The sequence below is a fragment of the Chiloscyllium plagiosum genome, unplaced genomic scaffold (genome assembly GCF_037043375.1).
Source record: "Chiloscyllium plagiosum isolate Xiang-an unplaced genomic scaffold, Cpla_swu_hap1 HiC_scaffold_6, whole genome shotgun sequence".
Taxonomy (NCBI): domain Eukaryota; kingdom Metazoa; phylum Chordata; class Chondrichthyes; order Orectolobiformes; family Hemiscylliidae; genus Chiloscyllium; species Chiloscyllium plagiosum.
The window spans coordinates 81,889,834-81,912,749 of record NW_028270144.1 but is presented as its reverse complement, the minus strand read 5'-3'; the positions used below and the strand labels follow the sequence as shown (position 1 = coordinate 81,912,749).

General features: G+C 38.6%; 1 protein-coding gene across 1 annotated transcript in view; it reads right to left on the bottom strand.

The window, feature by feature from the left end:
- Positions 1–22,916, bottom strand: part of atm (ATM serine/threonine kinase) — a 167,863-nt gene that overhangs the window by 80,436 nt on the left and 64,511 nt on the right. The window contains exons 29-35 of the mRNA XM_043691843.2: positions 15,679–15,878; positions 13,637–13,811; positions 12,839–13,003; positions 11,505–11,637; positions 9,696–9,791; positions 7,669–7,840; positions 4,722–4,872 (exon numbers count right to left, since the gene is read on the bottom strand). Coding sequence (XP_043547778.2) covers positions 4,722–4,872; positions 7,669–7,840; positions 9,696–9,791; positions 11,505–11,637; positions 12,839–13,003; positions 13,637–13,811; positions 15,679–15,878 — 1,092 coding nt within the window. The remainder of the gene's footprint in view (positions 1–4,721; positions 4,873–7,668; positions 7,841–9,695; positions 9,792–11,504; positions 11,638–12,838; positions 13,004–13,636; positions 13,812–15,678; positions 15,879–22,916) is intronic.

Genomic DNA, 22,916 nt, shown 5'->3' with positions numbered 1-22,916 from the left:
AAAGTTTAAAAAGGTCAGACATTTTTAACGCAAAGGATTAATAAATACGGAAAACATTATAACAGGTGTTGAAAGTAATTAGATAAATTTAGACAGAGTTAGAGCAAAACTTAAACTATTTCAGCATATGTGGAACATCGAATGTGGAACATCGAATGTGGAACATCGAACATAGAACAATACAGTGCAGAACAGGCCCTTCGACCCTCAATGCTGCGCCAACCTGTGAACTATTCTCAGCTCGTCTCCCTACATTATCCCAAAATCATCCATGTGCTTATCTAAGGATTGTTTAAATCTCCCTAATGTGTCTGAGTTGACTACTTTAGCAGGTAGGACATTCCATGCCCTTACCACTCTCTGCGTCAAGAACCTGCCTCTGACATCTGTCTTAAATCTATCACCCCTCAATTTGTAGTTATGCCCCCTGGTACATGCTGAAGTCATCATCCTCAGAAAAAGACTTTCACTGTCTACCCTACCTAATCCTCTGATCATCTTGTATGTCTCTATCAAATCACCTCTTCACCGCCTTCTTGCCAATGAGAACAGGTTCAAGTCTCTCAGCCTTTCCTCATAAGACCTTCCCTCCAGATCAGGCAATATCCTGGTAAATCTCCTCTGCACCTTTTCCAATGCTTTCACATCCGTCCCGAAATATGGGGACCAGAACTGTACACAATATTCCAAGTGTGTCCGCACCAGCGTTTTGTATAGTTGCAGCATGATATTGTGGCTCCGGAACTCAATCCCTCTACGAATGAAACCTAACACACCATATGCCTTCTTAACAGCACTATCCACCTGGGTGGCATCTTTCAGGGATCTATGTACATGGACTCTGCACATCCACACTACCAAGAATCTTTCCATCGACCCAGTACTCTGCCTTCCTGTTATTCTTCCCAAAGTTCATCACCTCACATTTAGCTGCATTGAACTCCATTTGCTACCTCTCAGCCCAATTCTGCAGTTTATCCAAGTCCCCCTGCAACCTGTAACATTCTTCCAAACTGTCCACTACTCCACCGACTTTAGTGTCGTCTGCAAATTTACTAATCCATCCACCAATGCCTGCGTTTAAGTCATTTATAAAAATGACAAACAGCAGTGCTCCCAAAACCGATCCTTACGGCACACCACTAGTAACCGGGCTCCAGGCTGAATATTTTCCATCAACCACCACTCGCTGCCTTCTTTTAGAAAGCCAGTTTCTAATCCAAACTGCTAAATCACCCTCAATTCCACACCTCTGCATTTTCTCCAACAGCCTACCATGAGGAAACTTATCAAAGGCTTTACCGTAGTCCATGTATACCACATCAACTGCCCTAGCCTCATCTACATGCTTGGTCACCTTCTCAAAAAAACTCAATGAGGTTTGTAAGACATGGCCCGCCCTTGACGAAACCATGCTGACTATCTGAAATCAAACTGTTGTTTGCGAAATAATTATAAATCTTATCTTTTATAATCGTTTCCAAAACCTTTCCTATAACAGAAGTAAGGCTCACTGGTCTATAATTATCTGGGTCATCTCTACTGCCCTTCTTGAACAAGGGCACAGCATTTGCAATCCTCCAGTCCTTTGGTACTAAACCTGTAGACAATGATGACTCAAATATCAAAGCCAAAGGCTCTGCTATCTCCTCCCTAGCTTCCCAGAGAAACCTCGGATAAATCCCATCCGGCCCAGGGGACTTGTCTACTTTCACTCCTTCTAGAATTGATAACACCTGTTCGTAATTAACCTCGAACCTTTCTAGTCTAATATCTCGTACCTCATTATTCTCCTCTACAATATTCTCCTTTTCCAGAGTGAAAACCGATGAGAAATGTTCGTTTAGCACCTCTCCGATCTCCACAGGGTCCACACACAACTTCCCACTTCTGTCTTTGACTGGCCTTATTCCTACCCTAATCATCCTGTTATTCCTCACATACCATAGAAAGCTTTAGGGTTCTCCTTTATTCTATTTGCTAAAAACTGCTCGTGTCCTCCTTTGCTCTTCTTAACTCTCTCTTTAAATCCTTCCTGGCTGATCTGTAACTCTCCATCGCCTCATTTGAACCATCTTGCCTCATCAATACATAAGCCTCCTTCTTCTTCTTAATAAGAGATGCAATCACTGTTGTAACCCACGGTTCCCTTACCTTATCACTTCCTCCCTGCCTGACAGGGACATACCTATCAAGGACACCCAATATCTGTTCTTTAAACCAGCTCCACATTTCCACTGTCTGCATCCCCTGCATTTTGCTACCCCATTCTATGCATCCTAATTCTTGCCTAATCGCATTATAATTGCCCTTGCCCCATTGATAACTCTTGGCCTGTGGCATGTACCTATCCCTTTCCAAGGCTAAACTAAATGTAACTGAATTATGGTCACTCTCTCCAAAGTGCTTACCTACAACTAAATCAAACACCTGGCCTGGTTCATTACCAAGCATCAGATCCAGTGTGGCCTCCCCTCTTGTCGGCCCTTCGACATACTGTGTCAGGAAACCTTCCTGTACACATTGGATAAAAACTGATCCATCCGGCATACTAGATTTATAGCATTTCCAGTCAATGTTGGGGAAGTTAAAGTCCCCCTTAATGACCACCCTGTTCCTTTCACTCCTACCCAGAATAATTTTGCCAATCCTCTCTTCCACCTCCCTGGAACTCTGAGGAGGCCTATAAAAAGCTCCAAGCAGTGTGACCTCTCCTTTCCTGTTTCTAACCTCAACCCACACTACCTCAGTAGATGAGTCCTCATCAAAGGTTCTCTCAGCACCGTTATGCTATCCTTGACTAACAAGGCCACGCCTCCCCCTCTTTTACTGCCTTGCCTGTTCTTAATGAAAGATCTAAACCCTGGAACCTGCAACATCCATTCCTCATCCTGCTCTATTCATGTCTCCGAAATGGCCACAACATTGAAGTCCCAGTACCAAGGAAGAACAGGAAATTTATGTTAAAGTATAAAGTTTGGGTGTGGAGCTGGTGGTAACCATCTAAAATTGTTTCCGATTACGCTGTAATTTCAATGATATCCCCAGAGGAACCACCACATAACAATTAGGAACCTGACTGACTTTCCCTCTCCTCAGCACAGAAATGAACAAAGTAGTTATTGATGCTAAGCTCACATCAGCCGTTTTCACTATCCACTGACTGGATCTGGAGGTATATCACCGTAAGAAATAAGAACAGAAGAAAGACATTCAGCTCCTCGAGTCTGCTCCGCTATTCAATATTATCTTGGCTGATCTGACATTCCTTGCAACCATTTTCTTGGTCTTTCCCCATAATCCTTGATTCCCCCACTGATCAAGAATCTACAGAAGCTATAAATATACACAAGGACTGCCTCCATAGTTCTCTGTGATAAGGACTTCCAAAGAGACTCTACCCCCTGAGAAAAGAAATTCCATCTCATCTCAATCTTGAACCGTCACTCATTTATTCTGAAACTATGCCTTCTGGTCCGAGACTCTGCCATGACAGGCAACATCTTCTCAGCACTGACCCTGTCAAAACCTTTACCAATCTTGTTGGTTTCAATGAGATCACCTAATTCTTCTAAATTCCATTGAGTAGAGTCCCAACCTGCTTAACCTTTGCTTATAAGGCAATCCCTCCATACCAAGGGCCATTCTTGTGAACCTTCTTTGAACTATGTCCAATGAAATAATATCTTTCCTTAAATAAGGGCACTAAAACTGCTCACAGTATTGCAGACATGATCTCACCAGCACCTTGTACAATTATAGTAAGACTTCCCTACTCTCATACTCCATCCCCTTTGAAATAAGGGCCTGCATTCCATCAGCCTTCCTGATTACGTGCTGCTCGTATGCTAGCTTTCTGTTTCTTGCACAAATATCCCCAAATCCGTTTGTGTTACAGCTTTCTGCAGTTTTTCACAATTAAATTATACTCTGCTCTTCTGTTCTCACTTCCAGACTGAACTACTTCACATTTACTCACATTATATTCCATTGTCAACATTCTGTCCACTTACTTAACCAAGCAATCTCTCTCTGTAAACTGTTTGTATCCTTCTCTCAGCTTGCCTTTCCACCTATTATGTTTTCTGCAAATTTGGCTACAGTACATTCATTTTCTTCTTCAAAATCATTAATATATACTGTGTAAACGGTTGCAGTCCCAGTGCTGAGCCCTGTGGAACTCCACTAGTCATAGGTCACCAACCTTAAAAAGAACTGCTTATCTCCACTCAGTTTCCTGCCCATTAGCGAATTCACGATCCATGCCAATATACTACCTCCAACACTATGAGCTCTTATCATATGACTTAACCTTTTGTGAAGTACCTTGTTGAATGCCTTCTGGAAGTGCAAATACATCACTTCGACTGGCTCACCTCCACATACTCTGGCTGAGACTTCCTCAAAAGAATTCTAATAAATTACTCAGACATAATTTCCCTTTTGTGAAGCCATGCTGATTCTGCATGATTAGGATATAATTTTTTCAAATGTGCTGCTATTACTTTCTTGCTAATTGATTCCAACAAACAGTACTGGACAAAGGCAATGTCAACTAAACTCCAATGAACATCTCCTATACCTGTTGTTAATGTTAATTGCTGGTTATCACATGCATCCAATACATTGTAATTTCAGACGAGATAAAGCAGAATAGTATGAATCTCATTCTCATTTTACATTATGAATTATCAAGGTTCACAGTGATGAAGGATGATTACCTTTCTTTTGGCTGTTCGGAAAGGGTGCAAATACATCAGCATAGGATCTGGGCCAAGTGGATCATTTTTACTTAGTTCCCAGAACTGGTGACCTGACTGTGTAGCTAGAATATTTTTTGCACAAGTAGCAGCTGCAAAACGGACTTCAATACTGGTGGGAAAAAAAATAGGAAGATGGACTGCTGTTAATTTCATTGGCAATTCCTTCAATTTAATCAAAATCAAGCAATCAACTTTTGAGTATTCAGATTTCTTCTCTAAACTTATTTGATATTCTTTTTCGATCTCTTCCACATGTAAAGTGACCAATGACACTCCAGGTCTGAAATGACATCATGTGATCATTCAGAACTGGTTGCCAGGAGTCAGGAACTGATCTATTCTCTAATTCTCCCTATCAGAGATTGAGTGCAAATTCGATTTGGATGTGAAATGAATTGGCCTGAATGTTTTTCTGTGGCTTTACACTAAAGAACAGGTCAACCCAGCCCAGATTGCTGGACTGTTATAGGCTTCCAGCATCCAGGCCTGAAAAAAACTGCATGTGGTGAAAGAAAAGTTCCAACTTTATCTTAACAGAAGATCCAGCAGCAGCTGATCAGTACAATTAGGGACAAGCAATAAGATTACAGTGGTGCCGGAAAAACACAGCAGGTTAGGCAGCATCTGAGGAGCAGGAAAATTGACATTTCGGCCAAAAGCCCTTCATTAGGAATAAACATATATAGCCTTGGCGGTATCACCTCACACCATGAAAACAAATCCGAACATTTTATATGTAGCACCTGATTACATCTCCAAACTGTAGAAAATATAATTGCATATCTCGGTGCGGGACAAAGCACAGGTTTCTTAACTGCTGTATCTGAGATGGAAGTATGAAATTAATTTTAATCTAAACTACCCATCAGAAGACTGCTGAGAAAGGATGTATAATGTTAGTTTTATACCCTTCCCTATTGTCTTTATCATTGAAGTAAAAGGAGAGCAATAAGAACGGATATGAAACTGGAGCTTAAAAATCCCCAATGACAATTGTTTAATAGACTGAACCCCAGAGAAGCAGGTATAGCATTTAAATCAGTGATCTGGCTTCCTAACCACAGGTAGTGGGTCTCAAACAAGTTCTAAAGCCTTTAACAGGCAATTGTTATGACTTTGACTAACATGGGAGACAAGCCTTTTCAAGCTACTAATGAGTATACATTCCCCATCCACTGCACTGCAGATGTAGGAGACCCATTAATTGGATGGTGATCAGATAATACAGGAGACTAATGAGTGTTGTATCATTAATATGGTGTACATACACTTCCAAAAACATCTGATAAAAAACATTTAACAGGCTTATCAGCAAAGCTAGACCCAATGGAATAAAAGGGAAAGGAGCACCACAGATATGAAATTGGCTGAGTGATGAGAAACAACAATTGTGTACAAATAGTTTATGGACTGGAGGCACTTATTGACAATAGGATTCCCAGGAGTCTATGTTGGAACCCTTGTTTATCTTGAGATATATTAAGAACCTTCACTTGAGCAGCCATAGCACAATTTCAAAATCTCCACTTGACACAAAAATTGGAAGCATTGAGAACTACAGGGGAGGACAGTGATGGATTTTAAGACGACATAGATAAGGTGGTGAAATGGACAGACAAGTAGCAGAGAGAGTCATTGAGACGTACAGCACAGAAACAGACCCTTTGGTCCAACACTCTTAAAGCTGAGAAGCATTTGATTTAAGTAGAATGAATAGCGAGGCTACAGAAAATAAAAAAGTACAATTCTAAAGCAAGTGCAGGAGCTGAAGGACCTAGGGTTATGTGTACACACAGATCATTGGAAATGGCATAGCACATTGAGAGGGAATTAATAAAACATATGGCATGCTGGCTGTATATAAATATAAAAGCAAGTAAGTTATTAAAAAAACTGCATAAAACAGTGAATAGGCCTCAACTAGCGTACTGTGTTTCATTCGAGGCACCCCATTTTAGGAAGCATGTGAAGACATTATAGAGAATGCAGAAAAGAATCATGAGAAGGGATCCATGGATGACGAGGTTCACTTACATAGATAGATTGATAAAACCTGGCTGTTTCGCTTAGAGGGTGAGATTAAGAGCAAATTTAATAGAAGCATTCAAAATTGTGAGGATTCTTAACAAAATAAAAACAAAATTGTTCAGTTAGGGCAAGGATCAAGAATCACAGGACACCAACTTAAAACGACTGGCCAAAGAAACAATGACAAGGACATTTCTTTTTTAATGCAGTGAGTGGTTAGGACCTTGAATGCACGAGCTGAGTGTGTAGTGGAGACAGATTCGATTGTGGTTTTCCAAAGAGAATTAAAGAAATCTAAAGAAATAAAAATTGAAGGTCCAGTGAGAAAAGGGAAGACGTTTTCCTGGGGTCACAAAAAGAAGATGACAGGCTGACTGGCCCCTTTTAGAGCTATGCAATTAGAGAATTCTATGCAGCTGAATCTATAGACCGATGTCTGCAACAAAGGCTTATCAGTTACAGCAAAATTACCTCAAATTCATGAAATTGAAATTAAATAATTTGGTTTGGAAGTCTATTGAATACATTATATAAATGTGAAAGTGTAATACTATACAATAAGACAGACATGCAAGTAAGTCTAATAAAACAATTATGAGCATAGTCCTAAATGCAACTGTTAACTTGTGTGATTTGTCCCTTACAGATTTATATACACATTATTATAAGATATAAAATAAACTGTGTACTGTACAATATAGCAATGCACAACAAAGGATTAATTATTAAAAGATAATACAAGTTAATATGGAAAATGGTTGAATATCAGTGAGTGCACAAACAACACCATTGGATATAGGCTAGAAAGCCAATAGGTTAGAGACCAGCAAAACATTTGTTTGCTATGAGCTTCATTTCAAAATCTGTATAAACTCACCATTGGTCAATGAGACTGTTATTAATTACATTTAAGATAATGAAAATTAATTTAAATTTGTTTTCTTTAAACAGTTCTGTTGCTTTGCAATGAATTTCATCCTTCTTGTGTTGTAAAGTAATGGTAGAAAAGTCAATGGGACCTATTTCCCCTAAGCAACTCCCTGCAGCTTCTGAAATCATAAGAAAAAGAGATGTTCAATTATTTTGTATATGGTGGGATATTGTAAAGCAAATAAAACAAAACTAGCAATAAAATGCATGACAAGCCTTTGACAAAACATACCACTGTAACAAATGGTTACTGCACTGCACTAGCCAGCTTTAGTAATCCAGTGAATATTGGAACAAATCTTAAACACCATTTTTCTGTGTTGCACCCTATGCCAGTACCAAATGTTTTTGGACTAAGATATAGCTTTGGCATGGATAAAATTAACATGCTAGCTAATTTAAAAAAAGTGCATCTTCTCTTGCATCAGCATCTTCCTGCATTTCACATAATGCCATTGCTGAGTGAGCTGGATCAGAGAGAATTATCCTGTTTTGTGAAAGTGAACATTGGAGATTAGATTGAGATGACTTGAATGCATTTCTGATAGAATCAAAGCACAACACTGATGTTGTCTGTCAGTAAGAGCAACATTGATCTTTCTACCTTTGTGTCCTGGAAATTGATTCCCTTCATAAGCTTATCTGATTTTATCTTGAAAACCAAAATTTGTCTCCATGACCTTTTCAGTCAGTGCACTCCAGACCATAACTGTTTGGCACAGCAAAAACTTTTCTTCACATGGCTTTTGTTTCTTTTGTCAATAATTCCCAAATTTGTGCCCTCTGGTTTTGATTCTACCATCAATGAGAACAGTTTCTATTTAACAACTTTTTTCAACCCCTCAAGATTCTGAACAAGCCCACCAAGTCTCCTCTTAATCTTCTCTAATGAGAAGACCCCCAGTTCTCTAAAGTAACTCTTAAGTCTCTCACCCCTGGAACCATTGTCGCAAACCTTTTCTGCAACCTCTGTGTAACCTTCATATCCTTCCTAAAGTGTAGCACCCAGAATTGGGAATAATACACTAATTGAGCCTGAACCAGATGTTTTATATCACAACTTCCTTATTTTGTACTTTATACTTCTACTTATAAAATAGAGATCCCATGTTCCTTTTAAACCACCTTTCCAGTTATTGTTTTTTTTACATTTATACCCTTTAGTTTATATCGTTATTTTTGCATCATACAGAATGCATCACTTCACAACTTCAGTGTTAAGTCTTATCTACTATGTATTTGCCTTTTCACCAGTTTATGACCTCTTGAAGCTGAAGTTTATTGTTATCTTCCTCAAGGTTCACTATACAAATTCTTTGGCTTATGCAAATTTTAAAATTAGGGCTCTGCACACCTAAGTTATTTTAAAAAATGGCAATGGTGACTTCTGAGGAGCCAGTCTGCCAAAAAAACTGTTCACTACTATTCTTAGTATTACCTGTATATTCTAAATGCCTGAGGTCAAGGTTTAAAGTCAGGGGCCAGTTATTCCAAAATGCAATTCCCTACCCATCCATCTTTCGGTTTTAGCTGGGAGGTACTGTTTACCAGATTACATGTTCCAAAAACTGTATGTACAATCAGTGCCTCATAGTAACAGGAATGTGGAATTAACCAGAGGAAAGTAATCAAATAAGCATACTATTTGACAACATTAATAATCATCAGGATGCTGATAACACAAAATATTGACAGAGGTAGAATCTGACCTAATGTAACTCCAGACCCACAGCAATGTAGATGATTCATAACTGCCCTCTGGACAATTAGGGATGAGCAATAAATACTGTCCTAACGAGCAATGTCCATATTCCATGGCCAAATAACAAAAAGAAGGTTCAATTTAAAGAATCTGAGGGTAACGCTTACAGTTCCTTTCTACAGCGCATACATATAATTCTCCATGAATAGTCTCAGTTCAACATCAAGGTTTACTTAAAGCATCAATTGAATCGGAACTGATTAAATACTTACCAAGAATATCTTTTCCAGCAGGGTGATTAGAGGCAGACTTGCACAACTGCAAAAGATTTATAACCAGTTTCACTAGAACACTGGACTCTGGACCAACTGATGGAGAAATATGAGAAAGGTTTAATGAAACAAGTCTTAGCAAAATATTCATTAACTTTAGTTTTATGGTCACATGATCAGCTACCCCAAGTACTGAACCTCATGAAATAGATATTTGTATACGTTCCAATAACAAATCAAATTCCACAACATATTGAGAAAAGTTATATATTTCCTCCTTTTGATCAGTAAAACTTGGTCTTCTGCAAAAATGATCAAGTTTTCATCTGTTTTTCTTTAATCAAGTATGGTGTTGCTTTGGAAAACATGATAAGGAAATCCATGCAAACAAGTACGGAATAAAAACAAACTGCAAATCAAAAGCAAGTTGCAAGTATGCGAGTTAGTTCACTGAGCTGGAAGGTTTGTTTCAGATGTTTCGTCACCATGACCAGGTAATTCTCATCAGTGAGAGTCTCCCGTGAAGCACTGCTGGTATGTCCCGGCTCTCTAATTATAGGTCTTGGTTTCTTAAAGGTGGGTGATGTCATTTCTGGTTCTTTTTCTTAAGGGAAGGTAGATGGGATCGAAATCGATGTGTTTATTGATGGAGTGCTGGTTAGAATGTCATGCTTCTAACAATTCTTGTGCATGTCTTTGTTTCACCTGCCCTAGGATGTGTGTGTTGTCCCAGTAAAGTTGTGTCCTTCTTTGTATGTATGGAAACTAGTGAGAGTGGGTGTTTGGTGGCCATCTGATGTTCATGTATCCTGGTGGCAGGCTTCCTGCTTGTTTGTCCAATGTTGCAAGTTGCAGATGAGTTGAAACTCACAAATACGTATAATACGCAAGTTTCTTAAAGCACTGATTTAAGAAATAAAGATATTTCTGGCATTACAAACTTATGAACGGCAACACTTGTCCCATTTCTTATGGGGAAGAAGGGTAGAAATCAGGTGGCTGCTTCTAATAAATCCACAATAAGTAAAATGGCTGGTGAAAGAAAATATCTGCTACAGCCAGGAAAGAAGAGGAAGGAGGGACAGATCTTTTTGGAGGGGTGAATTAAATGATATAGGGAGGTTTGATTAGATTGCACTGAAGAGAGAGATCAACTGGAGTCAGAGACTAGCTCCCTGAGAGTGAGGATTGAGAACTCACAGCAGGTATATTCTTGAGGAGTTTTCAATCTCCAAGTGGAAGCAGTCCCATTTCTTTGGGGTCACTGACAATGCTGGAAAAACAAATATCTGCTGGATCTGAAAATCTGCCCTTGCCCTATCCACAATATCTGCTCGTTATCCAAATATGGTGGAAGCATGAAATCTAAACTTTTGACAAAAATCACACACTGCCTCATTAACATATTATAATTATCAGGAGCAGGTCACTCTGTCATCCATACCCTTCTACCAACAAACCACAAGTATGCATGCCATTTTAAACAAGTAGTGCACTGGACAACCACCAAGTGGCAGGAGTTGGAAGTGCATTTAAAAAAGTTTCCTGTGCTTTACTTAGATTAATAGTACTTTATCTTGAGATAGTGACTTAATACCCCTGTTATCTGACTCAATCCATTGAGAGTTTGCAAGTAGCAATGCTGCTTCCAAGTTCAAATTATTGATATTAGAAAACACCCACCCACAGTGAAGATTTTGTAAAAAGATGGATTTTTCAACCTTTATGCATCTAAAGTTATTGTAATTGGTCATTAATATGTTTTGCTAATACCAGGATCGCCATGCAATAAGAATCTAGATAAAATACCTTGACACTCTTTCAACAGATTTTTAACATCTTCTTTGTGTAGTTCCAGCTGTTGTTTCAGATCTTTTAATCCTACAAGCCTCGTCAATGGTAATGAATCACAGGAGATGACTGAAAGGAAGTGATTGATTTCCTGAAATAGAAAAGTAATAGCATAAAGGGAAAGATGCAAATATCATAACTTTTCATAACCTCACTTTGCTATAACATACTCCATATCATCCAGGGAAACTGAATCTTCATGTCTCAGCTCTAGGCTACTCTTTTCCATTTCCATTAATCCTTCTTGCCTTTTTCTGTGGCCATTACTCCTCTAAACTTTGCTCCTCTGCTGTCTGAATTTCACAGTCAGAGATATACACCACTGAAACAGACTCCTTGGTCCATCTCGGTCCCATTTGCCAGCATTTGGTCTATATCCCCTTTGAACTATTCCTATTCATATACCCATCCAGATGCCTTAAATGTTGCAACTGAACCAGCCTCCACCACTTTCCCCGCAGCCCACATATATGCACCACCTTCTGGGTGAAAACATTGCTCCTTAGGTCCCTTTTAAATCTTTCCCCTCTCACCTTAAACTTATGCTCTCTAGTTTTGGACTACCCCACCCCTGGGGTTGAGTTCATATTCATTGGAGTTTAGAATAAAGTATTTTGAAATATGCAATATACATGGTCGATTGGAAGTGTTATTTTCCTTTCTGGAAGAGTCTAGGACTAGAGGGCATAATGTCAGAACAAGGGGTCGCCAGATAGAATGGGAATGAGGAGGATTTTTTTTTCTCAGACGGTGGCGATTCTATGGAATCTGTCTAAAGGATTGTAGAGTTTAGTTCATCAAGAAAGAGGTAAATTTTTAATCAGTAAGAGTGTAAGGAAAGATGGGAAACTGGAGCTGAGGGTTATCAGATGTCACTCACTGGCAAAACAAACTTGATATGCTGACTGGGCTACTTTTACTACTACAGTTTGTGTATTCAACTGGTATCTTTCTCTTCCAGAGGGCACTTAACCTGAAGATCGTATCATCACAAACATGCTTTAGAGCCATTTCAAATTGCAAATAGGGTTTGTTTTTGTAACAGATGGTTTAAACTGACTTGTCAACCTGAGGTCAACTCAGTTGAATTAATTCATAATTCGCATGATTAAAATATAATTAAATTTGATCTTATTTTAAATTGAAAATTCAATATAACACAACTTACAAGAGCACAAAGGCTTTTCACTAGCCAGAATTAGTTCCATTAGGGATTATCAGGCTAAAATTAAAAAGTGGAACTGTATTGTTATATCAAAAGCCTTCAGCGTTCATTTAAAAAATAATCTTACCTCCAAAAATGTGAACAGTCTTTTGCTGTATTTGATTTTCTCCTGAGTGAGGCGCAACTCTCTGAAGTCAGGAAGGTCAGGGAATGAATCTAAATGCCTAATTGCATTGCACAAGTTCACATTGCCTTGATTCGTTATCACTAGATATTTCAGCAATTCTAGGGCCTGAAAGAGTTTCAATTACAATTCATAAATGCTTAATTCAACTTAAAAACACTGAAGCACAAAGTTGTTAAAAACATTCAGCTGCAGAATGGGAACAATATGCTTGACTAGGCTCTGTTTCACAATTAGATTACATTTACTTATTATAATTACAATGATCAATTGCAGAGATGTAGCTCTCTGTCTTCCTATATATCCATTTGCAAGTCTTACTCCATCGTCTTCACTGTTCTCACCTTGCCCTCAGCCCAACCCCTCTCCCATTTATTTCACCACCCCCTCGGCTCACAGCCTCACTCCTGATTAAGGGCTTTTGCCCGAAACGTCAATTCTCCTGCTCCTCAAATGCTGCCTAACCTGCTGTGCTTTTCCAACACCACATTCTCAACCCTTTGGCTATTTTGCCTATTGCCACCAACTCAAAATTCCAGACACTCCTCCCTAAACATCTCTACCATTCTATTTCCCACTTTTTAAAGCCCTGTTTACATACAACTTTCTTTCCAACAGTTTGGTACTATTTGTTTTTTGAAAGTTTACAACTTTCAGGTTGTAGTTTTAATAAGAAAAATTGATTAGGTTTATGCAAATTAAAAATGTATATCAAACAGACAATACAATGAATCAGCTTACCTGCTGGCGAATCTCTGGTTGCTCATGAACCAATGGTATAAGTGTGCCCACAATAACATGAAGGTGGCTTGCAAGTGCATCTCCACAGTGGTCTACAGCAGTTTTGCAAGTAACATTTAAGAGGTCACAACACAGAGAAAAGCTACGTGTGGTTACGTCATCCTTGTGTGATGGCCTAAGAAGAAAATATAAGATGTGTGGACTGAAAAATGATATACAGGGACAAGATTTTGAGGTAAACGTTTAGGTCTTTACAGCAACTATGTGAATTGGCTTTAGAGAGGCAGGCACCCATTTCTTGCCTATGTTTTGAATGAGAAGATCTGAAGGTCAGGTCTTTTTTTGAATGGCAAGCAGTAATTAGTGGGGTACTGCAAATATCAGTGCAAGGACCCCTGCTGTGCACATTAATGATCTGGATGATGAAATTAAATATAATATCACCAAATTTGCAGATGACACAAAGAGTCATGAGCCTGTGGAATTCATAACAGACAAAAAGCAGTTGAGGTCAAAAGACTGTATATTGTAAGGAGGAGTTGGATATAGCACTTGGGACTAATGGGGTCAAAAGATATAGGGAAGAAGCAGAACAGGCTATGAAGATGGATGATCAGCATGGTTATAATGAATGACGGAGCAGGGTCAAAAGACTGAATGGCCTGACTCTGCTTCTACTTTTTTTACAGTTGTATGTCTTTGACTAGTCACTAATAATAACCACTTAAGCACCTCAAATAACCACTGGCCCAAACAGTTGCTTTTCTGGCAAAATCTTTTTGGTTGGAGGTGCTAGGGGGTGTCTTCCATTTGCCCAACTTGGTGTCAATTTAAGGCAAGGATGGTGGAGGCAGAGGAGTGGGTGAACTTTCCCGTCCTTGCCTTGGATATTTCTCTTCCTTTAATTCCCAAAAAGAATGCACTCACCTAAGTGACATTTTAATCCCTGTCAACTTCACAGCCTGGGACTACTGCAATGCTCAGGTTGCAGGGGCTGTTGCCTTGTGATTGGACAGCAGGGACTTCAGTGACCACTCCTGATTGGAGGAGAAGCCCACCAGACAGTAGCTTAGGCATCTAACTGGTGCTTGATCCAGCAAGCTCTCTCTCACTGATCAGGTTTGGGAATTAATCAACCCTGAAATCACCCATACTACACTTGGTAAATAGAGCACTAACTCCCAGTCTAAATGTTCACTACATCTTCATCAACACTGATGCATTCACTGTATTTCAACTGATTAATGATTTTGACTCAATTAATTTTGTGCCTTAAATATGCTAGATCTTGAAACATTAAAAATTACACGACAATATCAGCAGGCAGATGTCATTTTTCAAAAATGGGAATCTAACAGATTTTTTAAAAAATACATTTGTGAATTGCAACTTTGAGGGATGATTGACCCAATGTACTACTTTTGTTTTTACAATGTTTCTCTCATTTAGAGTTATAACGATTAGTTTTAAATGATTCCTCAAGGCAAAAGAATGCAGAAAGCACGACTGACTTGAACAATTATCACAACATAGATTAACATTTTGAGAATCAGATATTAAATGTAAGTAAAACCGTGCCAGTCCCAGTTTAGTAAATGCAGTGCCAAATCTGGAAATTAGGTATAAAGATCATGAAGATTCGAGAGTTAATCCTTTATGCTGAGTTAGGGAGTAGCTAGGAAAACAGAAAAAAAAATTAGCATGTTTCAGGTAGGTAGGGAATCACTTAACAAGGGCTTCACCTCCTTAACACTATTGAGTGATTCTTTTTGTAAAATACATCAGGTGAGAAATTCATCTAAACTGTGGTTCCTTGCCAATCCTCATTTCAGGGATAATATAGCTTTTTGACAAATAGGAAAACAAGTTGTTAAAGTATGACTGATGCTTAAACAACAGCACAAAACAGTTGGCATCTTTCAGAGTAGGGGTAGAGACAATATATGAACATTTATTTTTTCTTAAAAGTAACTTTCATTTGATTAAATAAAGAATAAAATGTTAAACATAACTGAACCTTCAAAGGAACAAGAAGAACAAACCAGCTATTGATATGATGGATCAGACTATAGATGACATCACGAAGAACAAATGCCCACACTCCTCCCAGGCCATCCTTTATCTCTTTCAGCAGCAAGTTTACAAATAAACGATACATCATCAGGATCCGATGCTTTTCATAGGCACTACTGTTGTCTGCTGCCTTCTTAGAAATTGCTAGCAAAATTTTCTGGATTGAATCCTGTTGGCAACACATTTCAGAAAGCTTGTAATTCAAGGCACCAAAAATGTCTTAAAACAAATGATAAAATTGAGCGTCAGTACAGCACAGAAGAAAGCCATCAAGTCCATACTGGCTCTCTGTAGAGAAACCCAGACAATCCCATTCCCCTGCTCTATTCACACAGCCCTGCAAATTTATTACATTGAGCTACATAGCCAATTTCCATTTGAAATCTGGTTATTTCTACTTCCATGTTCTCATTTTATGCAAGTTCCAGTCATTACGTATTGCTGCATAAAACATTCTCCTCACATATTCCCTGCTTGTCTTGCCAAAAAAGGCTTTAAATGTGTGTCTCTTAGACACTGAACTATGACCTAATGAGCTAACATTTCTTTGTTTAATTTACTTAAAACTATCACAATCTTGTATACAAACAAGAATCAAGGGTAGGCCCTCAACCTCTTGAGCTTGCTCTGCTATTCAACAGAATCATAGTTGATCTGATTTTTAACCCCAATTCCACATTCCTGTACAATCTCCTAATTGTTCTTTCCTTTAGCAATCAAAATCAAGTACAACACATTCACTTATCTTTTAGCACAAGTTACTTCTTCAAAGGAGTAAATCTCCAATAAATTAAACATGATTCCCCTTTGACAAAAAAACCATAAAGCCACTTACCTTGAACTTAAGAAGTACCCTGTTATACTGTCTCTAGTAATAGTTTCTAATATTTTCCCTATGATAGATGTTAAGCTAACTGGCCTGTAGTTTCCTGCTTCCTGCCTCCGTCCCTTTCTGAATAAAAGGAGTTACATTAGATATTTTCCAATCTAAAGGAATCTTCCCCAAATGTAATGAGTTTTGGAAAATTAAAACCATGCATCATCTATTTCACTTGTTATTTCTGTTAACACCCAACGATGAAATTCATCAGTAGCTGGGGACTTGTCAACTTACAGTTCCAACAACGTACTCAGTACTACTTCTTCGATAATTATGATTCTCTTGACTTCTGCCCACCATTTAAATTTTTGATTTATAGTTATTTCTGGGATGTTACTAGTAAACTCTCTGGTGAAAATTAACGTAAAATATCTGGCCAATCTGTCTGCCAACTCTTTATCCTTGATTACTAATTCTTCATTCTCAGTTTTTATAGAACTATTGTTTAATGCGTTATCTCTATTCTTTTTAGATATTGAAAGAAACTTTTCCTACCTGTTTTTATATTTTTGGCTAACTTTCTCATGTACTTTAACTTTTGCCTCCTTATTAATTCTTTAGTAATTTTTTTTGCTTTTTTTATATTCTGTTCAAACTATTGACTTGCTGATATGCAATAATAATTATTTTTTTGAGTCTGACACCATCTTTGATTTTTATTAAGTCCGACCCTTAGTATTTTTCTTTATTGTTGGAATGTATCTATCTGCGCTATCTGGAATATCCCCTTAAATATTTTCCACTGCATTTCTATTGCCAGTTCACTTTCACTAGCTCTGCTTTCATGTACTCATAACTGCCCTTGCTTAAATTCAAAAAATAATCTTGGAACTACACTTCTCTCCCTTAGATTGAATCAGAACAGAAAGAGGTTATGTTGGAACTGTACAGAACTTTGGTTAGGTCACAGCTAGAGTGCCTAGTGCAGTTTTGATCACCTCACTAGGAAGCATGCGACTGCATTCGAGGGGGTTCAGATGAAATATACCAGCATGTTGCCTGGGATGGAGCTGTTTAGCTATGAAGAGAGGTTAGATAAGCTTGGGTTGTTTTCTTTAAAGTAGAAATGGCTCTGACTGAGTATATAAGATTATAAGGGATGCAAGCCATCCAGACAAGCTCACATATTGACTTATTGTTTTTGGTCTGGTTCTGGTGCCACTGATACTCCCCAGGGATAGTTCCTCAGCAAGCCCAACAACGTTTCAAAGAGTAAAATAAATAGACTGCAGTTAGACCCTTCAAATCCCTTTGAACGTTCTAACAGTCCAGGCTTGCATGGTAGTGAACTGACTCTGAATTACTTCAGACTGAGCTACATCACTCAGATGTTAGATAGTTTCTGCTTGTAGTAAAATGGAAGCAGAAGAATTAACTTGTTGACACTGCATAATGGTAGGGTCTGCAAGATTCCACTTGTGATATTTCTCCACAGCAAAGACCTCAAGCATATTTACAGTATTTTTATTTGTGCTGTCAATTCAGCTGTTTTGTTAAAAATCCTGTGTATATTCAGATACAGAACCTCTAGCTGCCTGGCTACATCTGCTGCTGCAGTCTTAGGGTTGTGTCCACAATCCCTTCCACTCCAGCCACGCTCTGGATGTCATTATCCATATTGTTACCCTGCTCTATTGCCTGCCCTTTTTCTTCAATTTATCATATCTCCCCTCATATGATATTCCTTCTCCACCATTAGTTTAATGCTATCACTACTGCTTTCATTAAATGATTTGCCAGAACACTGGTTCTAGTACAGTTCAAATGTAGAAGATTAAAAAGAAAACCTTAAAAGTAGTAATTTCTGGTTTACTCCCAATGCCAAACTCAAACAAGGGAAGGAACAGAAGGTTAAAGGAGACAAATCAATGGCTGAAGAGCTGGTGTATCATTCAATGATTCAGGTTTTTGGACAATTGGAATGCCTTTTGGGATAGAAAAGATCTGTTTGAAAAGAATGGGTCCAACCTAAACCTATCTTAGCAGGGAGATTTGCTCATTTCATTAAGGAAACTTTATATTGATAGAGAGGGGGAATGGAGGAATTCTAAGTAGCAGTGCAAACAGAAGGGTTGATGGGAAAGGTTCTGAATGTGAGGGGAGGATGTCAATTAGTAAAGAAAGATGAAAGAGTCAGACTATGTAGTAACTTTGAAGAATTAAACTGCATTCATTTCAATGCAAGGGCTCTTACAGGTAAGGCTGACCAACTCAGGGCATGTTTAAGAACATACGATTGGGACGTCATAGCTATTACAGAAACTTGGCTGAGAAATAGACAAGACTGGAAGCTCAGTGTTCCAAGTTTAAGATGCTTATGGTAAGGATAGAAAAGTAAGCAAGTAAAGAGGGGAGGGATGTGGTGTTTTTCATTAAGGAATTCATTACTGCTATAACAAGGGAAGATATTTCTGAAAAATTGTCCAGTGAAAATATATGGGTAGAAATTACAAATAAGATAGGAAAGATCACTTTGATGGGATTGTACTATAGGACCCCAATATTAAGAGGGAAATTGAGAAATGAAATGTAGGGAGATCTCAGATATATGTAAGCATAATAAGGTTGTAATAATGAGGGATTTTAATCCTCCAAACATTGACTGGGGCTACCACGGTGTTAAAGATTTAGATGGTGAATAATGTGTCAAATATTTTCAAGAAATTTTTTTTATCAATATGTGGATGCTCCGACAAGAGAAGGAGCAAAACTAGAGCTTCTTTAGGGCAATAAAACAGGGCAGATGTCTGAAGTAAAAGTGAGGGAACACTTTGCGTCGAGCAATCATAATTTTATTAGTTTCAAAATGGTTATGGAAAAGGATAAGCCTTCCATAAAAGTTAAAGTTGTTAATTGGAGTAAGGCAAAGTTTAACTGTAAGAGACAAGAAGAATTAAACGTTGATTGAGTAGACTGTTCACAGGTAAAGAACACCTGACAAGTGGGAGGCGTTCAAAAATGTGATGATCATAGTTCAGAGGCATTATGTTTCTGTTAGAGCAAAGGGCAAGGTTAGCAAGATCAAGAAACAAAGAATAAATAAAAATATTGACGTTCTAGAATTCCCGCATCAGGCAACTGTCTGTGTGGAGTTTGCACATTCTCCCCGTGTCTGCGTGGATTTCCTCCGGGTGCTCCGGTTTCCTCCCACAGTTCAAAAATGTGCAGGTTAGGTGAATTGACCATGCTAAATTGCCCGTAGTGTTAGGTGAAGGGGTAAGTGTAGGGGAATGGATCTGGATGGGTTGCTCTTCGGAGGGTCGGTGTGGACTTGTTGGGCTGAAGGGCCTGTTTCCACACTGTAAGTAATCTAATCTAATCTAATCATAATCACAGCTAATAAAAGAGAATCTTATTTCAGATATAGACAAATTGGTTCAATTGAATCCCTTAATCAATATAAATAATGTAGGGACATTCTCAAGAAAGAAACGAGGAAGGCCAAGAGGAGATATGAGATGGCATTGGCAGATAAGATTAAGGATAATCCGAAGAGATTCTACAAATGCATTAAGAGCAAGAGGGTAACGTGAGAGAGAGAGAGAGAGAGAGAGAGAGAGAGAGAGAGAGAGAGAAGGGCCCCTTAAAGATTAAGGACGTCATCTTTATGTAGAATCCCAGGAGATGGGAGAGATACTAAATCAATATTTCGTGTCAGTTTTTGTTGTAGAGATAGAAATGTGAGTCTAGAGAATGCAGATAAATCAACTTTGATGTTTTAAAAAATAGTTCACATGACAGAAGAGGAAGCTTGGGAGCACTTACAAAATATGACGGTGGATAAATCTCTGGGACATGATTTAATGTATCCCAAAGCGTTGTGGGAAGTAAAGGAGGAAATTGCAAGACCTCTTGCAGAAGTATTTGCATTATCTATATCTATGGGTGAGGTGCTGGTGATTTGAGGGTGGCTGATGTTGTACCTTTGTTTAAGAAAGGTTGCAAGGGGAAACTGGGGAACTGCAGACCATGAGTCTGACTTCAGTTGTAATTTGTAGGAGGTGATTATAAAAGATAGGATTTATGGCCATTTAGAGAGATAAAATTTGATCAGGGATAGTCAGCATGGCTTTATGCAAGGAAAATTGTATCTCACAAACTTGATTGAGTTTTTTGAAGAAGTTACCAAAAAAAAAGCAGTGCATTAGATGTTGTTAATTTGGATTTTTGTACAGCCTTTGACAAGGTTCTGTGTGGTAGACAAATTAATAAAGTAAGGTCACATGGAATTCAGGGTGTGTTTGCTAATAGGATACATAATTGGCTTAATGGCAGGAGACAAAGATTAACAATGGAGAGTTGTTTTTCAGACTGGAGGCATGTGACCAGCAGTGTTCTCAAGGGATTGGTTCTGGGTGCACTTTTGTTTGTCATTTATATAAAGGTTTGGATTAGAATATATAAGACATGGTGAGTAAATTTGCAGATCTCACCAAAATATGTTGCATCGCAGACAGTGAAGAAGGTCGTCTAACATTAAAAAGGGATCTTTGTCAAATGGGTCAATGGGCTGCAAAATGGCAGATCGAGTTCAATCTGAATAAACGTGAGGTATTGCATTTTGGTACAACAAACAAGGGTAGGGCTTACACAATTAATGGTAAGGCCTTGGCTAATGTCGTAGAACAGAGGGACCTAGGGGTGCAGTACATAATTGTTTGACGTTTGTGTCAGATGTAGACAGGGTAATTAAAAAGGCTTTTGGCACACTTGCATTCATTGCTCAGTCCTTTGTGCATGGGAGTTGGGAAGTCATGTTGAGGTTTTAAAGGACATTAGTGAGGCCTCTTCTAGAATACTGTATTCAGTTCCGGTTGCCACCCAGTTATAGGAAGGATATTATCAAGCTGGAGAGGGTTCCGAAGAGATTTACCAGGATATTGCCAGGAATGGAAGGTTTGAGTTATAAAGAAAGATTGGATACTCCGGGGCCTTTTTCACTGGAGTGTAGGAAGTTGAAAGGCGACCTTATAGAAGCTTATAAAATAATGGGAGGTATAGACAGAGTTAATGGTAGTCGTCTTTTCCCTAGGATGGGGGATTTCAAGACTAGAGGGCACATTTTTAAGGTGAGAGACAGACAGGCTTAATTTTTTTTTTTTTTTACACAAAGTGTGGTTCACATGTGGAATGAACTTCCTGAGGAAGTGGTGGATGCGGGTACAATTACAACATTTAAAAGACATTTGGATATATACATGAATAGGAAAGATTTGGAGGGATATGAGCCAGGAGCAGGCAAGTAGGACTTGTTTAGTTTGGGATTATGTTTGGCATGGACTGGTTGGACCAAAGGGTCTGTTTTTGTGCTGTATGACTCTACGCCAGTGCCCAAATGAATCAAAGTGTATATGTCATGCACCAATCTTCAATCTATATATTTAACTTGAATCTTATTAACCCATACCAATGTTATCATCGGAATAGAAGAACTAGGAGCAGGTCCAACAATTCAGCTTAAGTCTCTCCACCATTCATTAGGATTATGGATGAGCTTACTTAGGCAGCAATTCTACATTTTTGCGTGCTCCCTATAACCTTTCAACACATTACTATTTAAAAGTCTGCTTATGTCCTTCTTAAATGTTCTCAATGTACTCTATGGTAGTGAATTCCATAGAATCACAACACTGAGACAAGTAATTTCTCCTCATCTGTTTTAAATCTGCTACCCCTTATTCTCAAGGTATGACCTTTCATTCTGAATTTCACTACATAAGAAAATATGCTCACATGGCTTAGATAGAATCTGTAGATTTGTATCTTTATAATCTTATCTGGTTCTCCTTTAGCTTTTAGCTACGAACATAGTAACAGAAGTGCGCCATTCAGCCCTTCAAGCCTGTTCCGTCATTCATTCAATCAGATCATAGCTGGTTTCATCAAGGGCAGGTTGTGTCTCACAAACCTCACTGAGTTTTTTTAAGAAGGTGACCAAGATGAGGCTAGGGCAGTTGACGTGGTATACATGGACTTCAGTAAAGCCTTTGATAAGTTTCCTCATGGTAGGCTGTTGGAGAAAATGCAGAGGCATGGAATTGAGGGCGATTTAGCAGTTTGGATTAGAAACTGCTTTCTAAAAGAAGGCAGCGAGTGGTGGTTGATGGAAAGTATTTAGCCTGGAATCTGGTTACTAGTGGTGTGCCATAAGGATCTGTTTTGGGACCACTGCTGATTGTCATTTTTATACATGACTTAGATGCAGGCATAGGTGAATGGATTAGTAAATTTGCAGACGACACTAACGTTGGTGGAGTAGTGGACAGTTTGGAAGAATGTTACAGGTTGCAGGGGAACTTGGATAAACTGCAGAATTGGGCTGAGAGG